The following is a 13,970-nucleotide window of genomic DNA, read 5'->3' as shown; positions in this document are numbered from 1 at the left end:
GTATCCCTAATACCAGCAGCGTCTTCCGAGCGGAAGTACTAGCAATTGGGGAAGCCTGTAGGTTACTAATCGCAGATTTCTCTTTTAAGGGCAATATCGCTATTCTTTCGTATAGCCAAGCTGCAATCCAGGCGCTGGATGCAACTATAACAACCTCTAAAGTGGTGGAGCAAACTAGGAATAGCCTCACGAACTTGAGTGAAAACCATAGAGTAACCTTAATTTGGGTCCCGGGACACCGGAACATAGAAGGTAACGAAAAAGCTGATGAACTGGCAAGACGGGGATCTGCCATGAATAGCGCTCTTGCAGTACCAGTATTCACTCCACTAGGTGCGGTCAAGAATGCAATTTCCCTAAAATACCTTCAAATTGCAGATTGTAGATGGAGAGACCAGACGAAATACAAAATCAGCAGAACGCTATGGCCCACCTACAACCTTAAGCAATCGTCGACATTGATAAACATGAAACGACGGGACACCTGTAGACTCACGGCAGTCATAACTGGCTTCTGGTCTATCGGAGAACAAGCCGCCAAAATGGGCATCCCTCACAACACATACTGTCATAGTTGTAAACAACCGGAGAAAAAAGAAACAATCTTCCATTTCCTCTGGACAGGGCAGAATGTTAACCCTGGCAAACCGCTGTTCGAGAGTCTCGAGCAACTGTCTGGCTTAGACGTCAACAACCTAATAAGGTTCCTAAACCGCACAGACTGGATATAGTCCTGCTGCAAATAGCTGTTAAACAATTTGGTAACGAGGATGTGACAACAAAATGGTGCGGAAGCGCTAGTTGGATTCTGGATGAATCACCACTCTAACCAACCACCAACGCAAACACTTGCTGCCGTATTATCTTCAATGCGTCTAGAAACCATGCAGCCTGCTAAGCGCCAATAGCGCCTGACCAGAGCCTGTATGTATAGAGGCAAAATGCGATCATTTGGAATAAACTACTTTTTTCACAAGCTTATTAATTGAGAACAAGATGAAAACTATGAGAAACACTGAAGACTTGATATATAAACTGGAACACCAATTTTAAATTGTAGCAATACGAGCACTTATGGCAGCACTGAATGTGGATGTTGAAACAATCTCTCGCATATTCGTAAGTTGAGAGAAACTGAAACATTCTTATGGCTGAGTATTTGAAAGTCGAGAGTGCGCCGCTATAGACAAAAGTAGTGAAGCGGGTTTTCCTGAATTTTAGGCACTTTTTTTTTGTGGTTCGCATTTTTTATTTCAAATTAGTTAATTTCTTATCAACGACAGCTTTCGTTCGAGTGTAGCTCTAATAAGCTTTAAATTGTAGATAAAAAGCATTAACGCTAAAAAATACAGATAAAAATTCTTGCATACAGCATAGCGATTTTAAACAAACAAAAAGTCTTTAATTTATAAACATATACACATACTACAAACATACTTACGTGAAATAAAATGAGCTACATTTCACAACTTTACGAAATAAAATTATACAAATGTCGATAATGTGCGATATTTCGATCTTTAAAAAAAAATTGAGAAAATTATAGATTTAGTTTATGTTTAACTTGCATTCATATATATTTTATAGCGATGAGTATTGAGCATATTTAATTTGGTACTAAAATCTTAGCAGAGTTATCTTCTGAATAGTGACCCAAATACGCCTATACCTCACTTTTTAGAAATGAAAATAGAATAGCCTAAACAGAACAATCAAGTAATTGGATTGAAAATAACAATAATAATAATAATTAAAAAAAATAGATTAACAAAACATTAATTAAAAAAAATTAAAAATATTGAATTAAAAAAGAGATAAAAATTTGATTAAGAAACATGAAATAAAAAACTATTACATAAACTCAAAATAAAAAAAAATTAATAAAATTACAATCATTAAATTGAATTAAAAAGAAAAAAAATTAACAAAATTTATTTAAAAAAAATTAAAAATATTACATTAAAAAAAAACAAATTAAAGCAAAAATAGATTAAAAAATTGAGTTACAAAAATTATAAAAAAAATTAAGACAAAAAAATGATATGTAAAAAATTATTAAAAAAGAAACTAAAAAAAAATTTATTTATATTAAAATAATTAAAGAACCAAATTCAATAAAATTAAACTTAAACAAATTAAATAAAAAAAACTATTAAAATAAAAAAAATGTCATTAAAAAAATAGTTAAAGAAATTTAATTGAACTAACTTAAAAAGAAGGATCCTCATAGCTCCAACGACCCCAAGAAGCATAAAGCTTCCTCTGAGGTCAAATTACGCAAGTTCTGCGAAGTTGCCAGAGATAGTCTGGTCATGGCGGTGGTGGATAAAGGCCACCCTGACGGTTTCATCTCTCCATCAAACTGGAAGATTGTGGAGAGAAAACTTCAGTTGGGCTACCTGGACGTTCTGAAGCAGAACCCAGGACCCCCTCCTTTCTGCTCTGACGCGGGTTGGTTCCAAGCAAGGGTCAAGTTGACCGCGTGCTCAGATCAACGCTCTGTCAGCCTGTACGGCAAGGCCCTCGACCGACTCGGCGAGGTATGGCCCGGAGCGAATCTCCAATTAATCAAGAAGAGCGAAATTCCCAACAAACCTCGCGGCAGAGCAAGAATACCTGTAGAGCCATCCGATCCGGAAACCATCCTGGAGCTACTGAAGATCGGAAACCCGAACCTACCCACCGAAAACTGGAGGGTAGTTAAGGTGGAAGAGCCTTCAGGAAACTCCAGACATGTCACGCTGCTCCTGGACCAGGAAAGCGTTAAAGCACTGGACGACCGCAAGGGGATTGTGGCATTCGGGTTCACTACAGCTACCATCTGGACCTATCAGCCGAAAAACCTCCTCGCACCCAGCGAAGAGAGTACGGCGGCCCTCGAGATGGATGCCGATAAGCCTCTCTCACAAGCTTCGACGATTGAGTCCGACTCGGAATCAAACAGCGAACTCGTGGGAAACTTATTCAACATCCAACTCGAGGACGAGGATAGACTTTTAGATAGCGGTGATGACGCGAACGCCACAGTCATTGAATGCTCATCTAACGGTGCTGCAGATTAATCTGCACCACTCTAAGGCTGCCTCAGCAGCCCTCATTCTTCGTCTCTCTGACCTCAGAGAAGACATCATTCTCATCCAAGAACCTTGGATATCAAACGACAAGATATGCGGCCTGAAAGATAGGCACTACACCTTGTTTCAAGGTGAGGCTAACGTCAGATCGCGCTCTTGTATTCTCATTCGAAAACATATTAATGCTTTTCTTCTTCCCTTTAGCAATGCTGACACCACTGCCATAGAGGTTGAAGCTGTCCACGGCCCGATTTGGATTGTGTCGGCTTATATGCCCTACGACGCAGCGGAGGCGCCTCCTCCTGAAGCAGTGAGAAGGCTCGTCAATACGGCGCATCTGAACCAGAAACGCATAATTATTGGAGCAGACGCTAATGCACATAATATTGTTTGGGGCAGTACAAACAACAACACACGAGGTGAGCAACTCTTTGATTATATTCTAGCGAATAAGCTTGATATATGTAATAGAGGTGATGTCCCTACGTTTCTTAACTCGTCTAGAAGAGAGGTACTCGATATTACTCTTGCTAGCGAATCATGTACACAACTGGTGCAGGACTGGAGCGTTGATAAACAGCACTCTTTTTCCGACCACCAATATATAACAATCACTTTAAAAGCCGAAACGGCAAAACCCATGAAGTACCTTAACAAAAAACGTATGAATTGGATCAAATATAAAGAACATCTTGCCAATGGACTTCCTGATATCAGGCAGTTTGAAATGGCAAATAAAAACGAAATCGAAAACGAAAACGCTGTCAACATGATAACGAAGACGTGTCAAAGCGCAGCACGACAATCTTGCCCCCTGACGAAAACAGGAGGTAAGCATAAACCTTTTTGGTGGACTCCAGAAATCTCAGAACTTCGCAATCGAACTCGGAAACTCTTTAACCAATCTAAAATAACAGACGAATGGGAAGAATATCGACAATGTCTCAAAGACTTTAAGAAAGCTGTCAGAAGTGCGAAACGCACATCCTGGCGATCATACACTCAAGAATTAGAGAACACTTCAGAAGTAAGCAGACTACGCAAGATTCTTGCATCAAACCCAGTCTCTCCCAGTTTTATCATGACTCAAGATGGAACTTGGACTACTTCAACTGACCACACTCTTAGAATACTTCTAGAATCTCACTTTCCAGGCTGTGTTGCCAACTTACCTGCACTTCCCAGCACTCTTCAGAGTAATTATGGGAATAGATCAGATCTAATCAGCTCTAATAGCATCTCTACAGCAATACTAAGTTTTAAAAAATTTAAATCACCAGGTCCTGACAACATCATTCCAGCAGAACTTCAAGAAGGACTGGAAATTCTACTGCCTTGGTTAACAAGGATCTTTAACAAGTGTTTAAATCTCTCTTACCTTCCGACAATTTGGAAGAAATCGAAGGTAGTATTCATTCCGAAAACGGGGAAGCCTTCACACTGCAAACCAAACGACTTCAGGCCCATTAGCCTAACCTCTTTTTGCTTAAAGGCTTTTGAAAAAGTCTTAGATGAGCAAATCAAAACCCAACTTGATACTAAGTTGATCTCAGAGGCACAACATGCCTACACTAAAGGAAAATCGACTGAAACGGCACTTCATTCACTGGTGCAAACAGTGGAAACTTCCCTTCACAATAAAGAGTACTCTCTTGTCGCATTTATGGACATAGAAGGTGCTTTTAATAATATTGAACCCAACGCTATTTTGTCTGAAATTGCCAAATTGGGTATTAATTACTCCATCCGAAAGATGATCGAACAAATGCTCCAAAATAGAATAATCACTTCAGAGCTTGGGTTAAGCCGCATGAGAATGTACGCCGTCAAAGGCACTCCTCAAGGCGGAGTACTTTCACCCCTTCTCTGGAATCTCGCTGTAAACAGTTTGCTTCGAAATCTCGAAAAAGCAGGCTGCAAGGTTGTAGCCTATGCAGATGATATTGCTCTCTGCGTGTCAGGCAAACACCTGAATACCCTCACTGAGCTCATGCAACGCTCAATCAATATTCTGTCAAAATGGTGCACCGAATGCGGACTAAAGCGAATCCAGCAAAGACAGATCTTGTTCTCTTCAATAGGAAACAACAATCTCCTCCACTGCAAACAATAACTTTAAAAGGGGAATCATTACTTCTATCTGATTCAGCTAAATATCTAGGAGTTATTCTAGATAGGAAGTTGAGTTGGAAATTGAACATCGAAAACAGATGTAAAAAAGCTTTCATAGCTCTCTATACTTGTAAGAAAGCTATAGGCAAAACCTGGGGGTTTTCACCTCGGATCATTTATTGGATATATACCTCGATCATCAAACCGATACTCTTCTACGGTGTGGTTGTATGGTGGACAGCACTCGAAAAACGGTGTAGAGTAGCCACTATTGATCGAGTTCAAAGAACAGCCTGCCTCCTGATAACAGGATGCTTAAGTACAACACCTACTAAGGCTCTAAACACGTTGCTTCACTTGTTCCCTATCGATCTGGCTGGCAAAGCGATTGCAGCGAAAGCAGCGACACGCATGAATGCTATATCGAAATGGAATAAGTATCTTGGCCATTCGGCCATATTGAACAGGAACACTGTTATCTCTTCCGACATAGACTATCATGTAAGTCTTCCATCACCACCCTTGCTATTCTCCTGTTCACTCCCAACTAGGGAAGAATGGAAGACAAATCTTACCGAAATCGATGGCCATCTGATTATATATACAGATGGTTCAAAACAAGACGGCAAAGTGGGATTTGGAATCTTTTCCAATTCCCCTCACATCAATCTATCATTTAGATTACCCGACTACTGTAGCGTATTCCAAGCGGAAGTATGCGCTATCTGGTATGCTGCGAAAACTCTCTTAGAAAATAGAATATCACTTGAGGATATCCGCTTTTTCACCGACAGTCAAGCGGCCGTTCGAGCACTCAGCTCCTCTTATACCCACTCAGATGTGGTTCGATCCTGTATCTTATCTCTTAACGAGATAAGTGTTCAGAATTTTGTCCAAGTTATCTGGATACCGGGTCACAGTGGATTCGAAGGTAACTGCAAAGCTGATGAGCTCGCAAGAGCTGGAGCTGCGCAATCATATGTTAGTGACTTACCCACAATCCACATTCCGCTCTCAACATGTAAAATGCTCATCGATCGAGAATTTCACAGCATTGCTGATCGGAGGTGGCGAGTGGAAACTACTTGCGTTACGACCAGACAAATCTGGCCATCCTACAATCTGAAACAGACAAAAACCCTTATAAGTCTTTCGAAACACGAACTAAGGCATATAACATCTCTTATCACCGGCCACTGCCTTTTGGGCACTCACGCACGTCGGCTCGGGGTTCCTCAAAACGACCTGTGCAGATACTGCGAGGACGAAGATGAGGAAGTATCGAGCAGACATTTGTTGTGCAGTTGTCCGGGTCTAGCCAGAAGTCGACTCGCTCTTCTAGGCTCTCCAACAATTGACAATCTTTCAGTACTCTCGGACCTGAAAATCGAATCTCTCATCCAATTTTCGAAACGAATTAATATCTTTCACCAAAATCTACAATAAAAATCTCGGTTAGGTGGGGAAATCATTTAAAATAATGAGCTCTAGGGCAACACAACGGACCCAACTTGCGGTCTATGTGGCACTCCGATGCGGGGTCACCCTTAAACCAACCAACCAACCAACTTAAAAAGAAAAAAAATTAAATTAAAAAGAATTAAATAAAATTAAAAATATTAAAAAAAAAAATAAAAATTAAACAAAAAATAAATTAAAAAGAATTAGATAAAAGAAAACTTACTAAATTAAAAAAAGTAAAAAATTGGATAAACAAAATTTTTTTTTTAAAAGTTAAAATATTATATTAAACAAGAACATCAAACAAATTAGATTAAAGATAAGTAAAAAGTAGATTAGAAAAAAATTAAAAACAATTAAATAAAAAAATGAAAAAAATTAATAAAAGAAAAAACATTAAATTAAAAAGAAAAAAGTGAAAAAAATTAAATTGAAGAAAATAAATTGAAAAAAATTAAATAAAATAAAACAACAATAACTTAAAAAAGTAGAAAAATACAATTTAATTAAAAAATAAATATTATATTAAAGAAATAAAATAAAAAAAAAATTAATTTAAAATATTAATTTGAAAAAACACTAAAAAATTAATTTCAATAAATTCAAAACAGATAAAAAATTAATATAACAAAAGAAAAAATATTTTAATTTAAAAAAAATTAGATTAAAAAAAATTAATTAAAAAATATGTATAATAAAATTAAAATTAAAAAGAAAAAATTAAAAAAAAAAATAATTCAAAACTATTAAATACAAGAAAAAATATTACCTTAAAAAAGTAGAGACATTAGGTAACCAAAAATTTATTTTAAAAAACTAATATGTTATATTAAAGAAATTAATAAAAGAAATTAATTTAACATTTGAAATTAAGAAAAACGCACTAAGAAAATTAATTTCAATAAACTGAAAATAGATAAAAAAATTAATAAAAGCAAAACTATTAAATAAAAAAAACTTAGATTAAAAAAAGTTAATTAAAGAACTATGTATAATAAAATTAAAAATAAAAAAGAACTAAATTGAAAAAACTCAACAAAAAAAAAAATTATTAACTTAAAAAAGTAGAAAAAATTGATAAACACAAATTAATTTAAAAATAATTAAATTAAATATTATATTAAAGAAATTAAATTAAAAAAAAAAACACCAAACAAATTTCAATAAACTAAAAATAGATAAAACAATTAATAAAAAAATATATTAAATTATATTAAAAAAAAAATTAAAAAGAAAATAAAAAAAAACAATTTAATTGAAAAAAATGTTATGAAAAAATTAAATAAAAAAAAAAATATTAATTTAAAAAAATAGAAAAATTCGATAAACAAAAATTAATTAAAAAAATTTATAAATGTTATATTAAAGAAATTAAATAAAACAAAAAAATAATTCAAAATATTAAAAGTAATTAATGAAACATGTATAATAAAATTAAAAAGAAAAAATTAAAAAAAAATTAAATTGAAAAAAAAAAAACTAAATAAAAGAAAATATTTAACTTATAAAAAACACAAAAATTACAATAAATAGATAAACAAAAAATAATTTTAAAAAATTAAAATATAATATTAAAGAGAAAAACATTAAAAATTAAATTAAAAAAAATTAATTTAAAATATTAAATTAAAAAAAAACACTAAAAAAATTAATTTCAATAAACTAAAAATAGTAAATTAAAAACAAATGTTGAAAAAATTAAAAACAAATTAATTTAATTTCTATGTAAATAAATTCTTGCAACTCGATCCAAATACGCATATTCTACCACATTCACTGGTGCATGTGTAAAATGTTATATGTATGCATACATAAAATAAATATTTTATTTAAAAGTGTTTTATTTTGACCTTAAGAATTTCTGACAAAATTTTACCAAGAGCATATAAACTGAAACTCAAAGAAACCTGCAGTATTTAGATGCACCTTCAAATTAGGTTTGAATTAAATAAATTATAAAAAAGATGTAATATTTAAGCAATTATGTACAAAGTGGCGCAAAATTAATCACTCTATCCGAAGATTTGCAATACTTGCAAATGGCGTCGTACGGCGATCAAATTTGGCACTTGTGAACTAGGCGGCTGCAGTAGGGGAAAAAAATCAATGGAGCGCTTAATATTCAAAACAAAGATTTCCATTACTCAAAGTAATTATTTTCTTGCATTTATTAAAAAAGTTATGCAAAAACAAAATTGGATGATGAATTTTGCGCCACCTTGTACATACTACATATGCATACTACTTACTTGCGGCAAGAGTGCCAAAAAAAAAATAAAAATAAAAAATAAAAATAAAAAAAAAAAAAAATAAAAAAAGTTTGAGCATGCAAAAATGGCTTATTTTATGATGCATGGAAAATTTATGATCATATACTATAGAAATGTTATTTGTTTTTGTTACTTCAGTTGTTGTTTTCCCCAAAGAATTTAAAGTTTTTTTATTAATTCCCTTTAAATGCAGTGAATAAATATGAATCACTACAAAAAAGAAGTCAAAGATAAAAAAAAGCTAATTTTTGCTATTGAAAAAATTTAATTTATTTTCTATGTCAAAATTCTATCTGACATACTGTATGTATATGTACATATATATTGCGCAATATATTTCTTTTGGTCGCAGTGCGCAGTAGCCTAATAATAATAATAAATATTCCAAGAGTAGCTGCTTTCGATTCACCAACCATCTAGCGAGTAGTCAATAAAACAAAAAAAATCACTTGAGGCCAACGTTGCATATTAATTGGCGCCACTGCAATATTTTCATTTTTAGCAACTGTTATGTAATTTCATTGCTTATCAAAGCATCACGCCTAAAAGTATGCAAAATAGAATATTAACAAAAAAAAAATACCCCTACTTATGCTCGGAGGCACTGGTTTTAACATGTCGCTTGAACGTCGTTAAGCTGTTGGTGCTTTCACATAAAAATTTTCCGCCCAGCAAGCAGTGGAATTCTACGGCGAGCAGAGATGTGATGAACCCAAAGCAGCTGGTATCTCTTTAGCTGAAAATGCGTATTTACTTTTACTTAGCGAGACATAGTAGATTGACAACTTTGAAGATGTTTTACTCAAATTTTAAATTTGTTGATTTATGACGTTCCTCCAGCAGAAGAACTATATATTTTTCTATAGTAGTAGTAGTAGTATTTATTGTAAATATTATTATTTTTTTGTTTGTTTTTTCCTTGTTCACTCCTCTCGGCAGCATAGGGCCTCGCCAAGACTTGTCTTGCTGCTGTTTCGTTAATCTATTTGATTTCTGGCAGGGTAGGTGATTAGCCTGCCGCTAGCAGTCCTAAGTAGTGGGACAATATGTAACAAGTAAAATATACAAGATTTTGATAATTACTCATTCTAGCATTACGAAAAAAAAATTACAATAATTTAACCACATTTTTCTGTATCACCAAAATACAATGAAAAATTTGTAAAAATACTTCTAATTGCTTGATTTACTTGACCCATCGAAATATATTTGTACTACATATCACTCATTTACTTCAATGGTGTCGTAACCCAAAAAACCGAAATGTCGAGAAAAACGTTTAAGTTTAAAGTTTTCAAGTTACTATGTCTGCTCTCCATTTGTCGCACAACATCAAGACGCACGCCCGAGAAGAAGAAGGAGCTCGGCCAAACACCCAAAAAAGGGTATCTATGTATATAACATATATATATATTTGTATATAATGTGTGAAAATAAGTACCTATTTCTATTATTAACCTTCTTCTTCTTCGATTTTTGTTTTAATTATGAGCCTTTTCAAGATGAATGAGCCATATGTACATATGTATGTATGTATATCCCCTCACCTAATTGCGCACAACCTGCCTGCCGTCAATCACAGACTTCGTCATATTCATATATACATACATATACACGATGTTACTCGGCAGCATTCGGCAAATTTCACCACAAATAAGGAATATTTTGGAATATTAATTATCTCACTTACCAGTTTCATTATCCACCGTAAAAGGTATGCCAGCCCATTCATCATCAATATCGGATACTGCCGCATCTTTGTCCTCAAAGCTTGGCTATATAACAACAACAATCGTTTTAGTAATATATTATGAAACACAAAAATATTTATGTGAAAAAGAAAACAAAAGAAAAACAAAAAAAAAATGTATAAATGTCGCGAGTCTGCTGTTGGCTCTGTAAAGCATTTCTTTATACAGGTATCCTCTTTCACCTTGCGCTTCAAAACATAGGTGCGTCCTCTTTGCGTATAGATAAAATATTTTGCCTTCGTTGTCTTGAGAAGACTGCGTGATTTCTTCACAAATCCCTTTAAAATTGGCTCAAACCAACACATCCTTGCAAAATCCTCTATGTGTCTCTATGGCTACACTCACTTCAAATGCTACTTATTTACAACTAAAATCAAATCTCTGTATTTTATTCATTTTGATTTTTATGTATTAAAAATGTATTATCTTCAATTTGAGCGCGGTTTGCATGTGATGATCAACGATCTATCGCATTTTTCGCTCAACGATGTTTACCTACATATGTACACTTGTATGTATGTGTGTGTATGTGTCGGAGCATCACATGTTGGAGCCTGGCTTAGAGCAATAAACGATTTAAGAGAATATTCACTTTTGGGTGCGCACAATTTATATACTCATCTCAGAGCGTTCTCAAAAATAAATGTTACGAGTTAAAATACGTACGGGTGGGTACATTAGTTTTAACCCTGATATGGTATGGCATATTCTAGAGCATAACATTTTTACATCATAGAACTCGTGTACTCGTATGATGAAGAAAGTTTTCGGTAGATGAGAAATTTATTACCTACTAATACATCAATTTGAGTTTGGGGAAAAAGAAATCCATAATTTTCACGGTAATTAAACAATTTAAAGTTTGTGCGCGTCGTCAAGGGGGCATTTAACACTAAAAAAATTATTTTGCTGTTTTTTGTTTGTTAGATTCCGTCGTGAGTTACAGGCTGTTAACATGGCCTGTCGAAGACCTCACAGGGAGACTTTGGAGAGTCTCAAACAATGAGAGAAAATTTCACACATTTTACAGTTTTTCTTAGATAAAGGCGAGGCATTTGCCAGCCAGGTCACTGAAATTGTGAATGGTGTTTACGTGCAATTTTGGTTCTTCGGTTACGTTCGGTTTTTTTTTATATTAGAGAAAATGACGATAAAATCACAGAAATAATCGAAGTTGGCTCGTTGTTAGCATCGTCCAAGAGCTAAAAATCAACCATAAAATCGCTGAAATTGTGAATGGTGCCGATACTGCAACGGTCAATTACGTGCACTCTTGGTTTCATCGATTCTGATCAGGCATTTCATATGTTAAAGAAAATGTCAATAAGATCGAAAATGTCACAGAATCACAGAACCGAGACTTGGTTCAACGCAAACTTTTTTAATGTTGAATTTTTCGATCCAAACATTTACGTTCTTTTTCGTAAAGACAGAGATGCTGTTAAAACTGGATGTAGCAGAGGAGGCGGAGTAATGATTGCAGTTCGCCGTAATCGTCGCGCATCACTCATTCAATTACATGAGACTGATACTGTATTAGACCAGCTATGCGTGCGAATACGTGGTGCGCATAGTTTTCTTTATATTTGTGTGTCTTATATTCCACCCTTAAGTAATGAGTACTTGTATAAGTCGCATGTGAACAACATATTAGCCCTTCAAGATGTTATTGGGAATAACCAATTATGTGTCCTAGGGGATTTTAACTTAAGGGGGGCCTCTACTGTAAAACTTAAAAAAAATCGATTTTTTACTTTTTGTTGAAACATTCTCAGAAACAACTCCAGAATGTTCCATGAAAATCTTAAAAAGAAATCTTGAATAGTTTTCAAGTTATAAAAGTTTTAGCAAAGCAGGTATAAACTGAGCGCTCGAGCGGTTTACGGTCATATGCGCTTGATAATGCGCTTGTTTAAGCGTGTTTTTCTCGAAACCACGTTTTCAAAATTGCCCACATCACAGCTCCGTGAAAAATTAACATATCAAGCTCAAACTTTGATAGTATATTTTTAACAATATTTACTAGTTTTTAAAGCTATGGTGGGAAAAAATTTATTATTTATAACCCCTTTTTTAATAACAAAATGACAACAAAAAAATGTCGATTTTTTAAAAAACTTCAAAAATTTTACAAAAAAATTTTTTTTTAACAACTAAAAATAATGAAATATAATAAAAAAAAATTGGTTTTTTTCATTTCAGATTTTTTTTAAATGCGCGACAGTGTGGGCAGATTTCAAAAGGCGTTTCGGGGGAGCGGCTGTACAGCTGCCATTTTGAAATGAAAATAAATTTAAAAAATTTTTTTGTACACTCAAGACCTGTGTTTATGTAACCCTAAACTTTTTTTTACTAATTAATATAAATTAATACAAGTATGAAAACAAAATCCATGAAAATTTGATTTTTACAGTAGAATCCCCCCTTAAGCAATATAAATTGGGTATATTTAGACAATAACGTATATCTAACGCCTTCAAACGTCAATAGTCCTACTGAATCTTTTTTTATTGATAATTTACTGGGCATGGGTCTAACTCAGATTAATGGGTTAACTAATAGTATGAGTCGTTTACTAGATTTGATTTTTATAAGCGACAACATTAGTTTTGTTCTATCGCAGCCTTTTTCTTCTATATCGCCGATCAACGTTCATCATATTCCTTTAAAGCTTGACTTGGAATTTTTAGAATTTTTTGAATCCAGGCCCGATAGTGCTCATCCTTCCTTTAACTTTGCCAATTGTGATTTCCAAACTCTCGATAATGCCTTACGTGAAATTGATTGGGAAGTATCTCTAGGCAATATTGAAGTTGCTGAGTCCTTTGAGGTATTTAAAACTTTAGTCCCTGATATATGCTCTCAACATGTTCCAATTTTTAAGCGGGTAAATTATAAGATTCCTTGGTGCACGAAAGAACTTAAACATCATAAAAGTTTAAGAAATACGTTTTTTAAGAAGTTCAAGTTAACTAACGAAACCCGCTATTATGATTTTTTTATCCTCCACAGGAATAAGTTTCGTACTTTAAATAAGTCTTTGTATAATGAATTCATTCACAAATTTGAGCTTAATATAAAAAGTAATCCGAAGAATTTTTGGCGATATATTAAATCGATTAAAAAGGCCTCTTCTATTCCTAATTCTGTTTTTTATAGAGACGTAACTGCCTGCTCTGTCAGCGATGCAGCGAATTTATTTGCTGATTTCTTTTCATCTAACTTCGTGTCTGATGAAGATATTCAGGAAGAACATTTGGCAGCCATTCGCCATAATTTCTTCGGTAAAGTGTCTCCTTCAG

General features: G+C 33.9%; 1 protein-coding gene across 15 annotated transcripts in view; it reads right to left on the bottom strand.

The window, feature by feature from the left end:
• The window catches only part of LOC128855456 (segmentation protein cap'n'collar), a 287,928-nt gene that overhangs the window by 127,798 nt on the left and 146,160 nt on the right, over nucleotides 1-13,970 (bottom strand). For all 15 annotated transcript variants that reach the window (XM_054090379.1, XM_054090381.1, XM_054090369.1 and 12 more), the window contains one exon: nucleotides 10,608-10,692. In XM_054090379.1, the coding sequence (XP_053946354.1) occupies nucleotides 10,608-10,692 (85 nt within the window). The remainder of the gene's footprint in view (nucleotides 1-10,607; nucleotides 10,693-13,970) is intronic.

The sequence above is a fragment of the Anastrepha ludens genome, chromosome 2 (assembly GCF_028408465.1).
Source record: "Anastrepha ludens isolate Willacy chromosome 2, idAnaLude1.1, whole genome shotgun sequence".
NCBI lineage: Eukaryota > Metazoa > Arthropoda > Insecta > Diptera > Tephritidae > Anastrepha > Anastrepha ludens.
The sequence above is the reverse complement of the archived record's forward strand: the minus strand, read 5'-3'. Positions and strand labels throughout refer to the sequence as shown.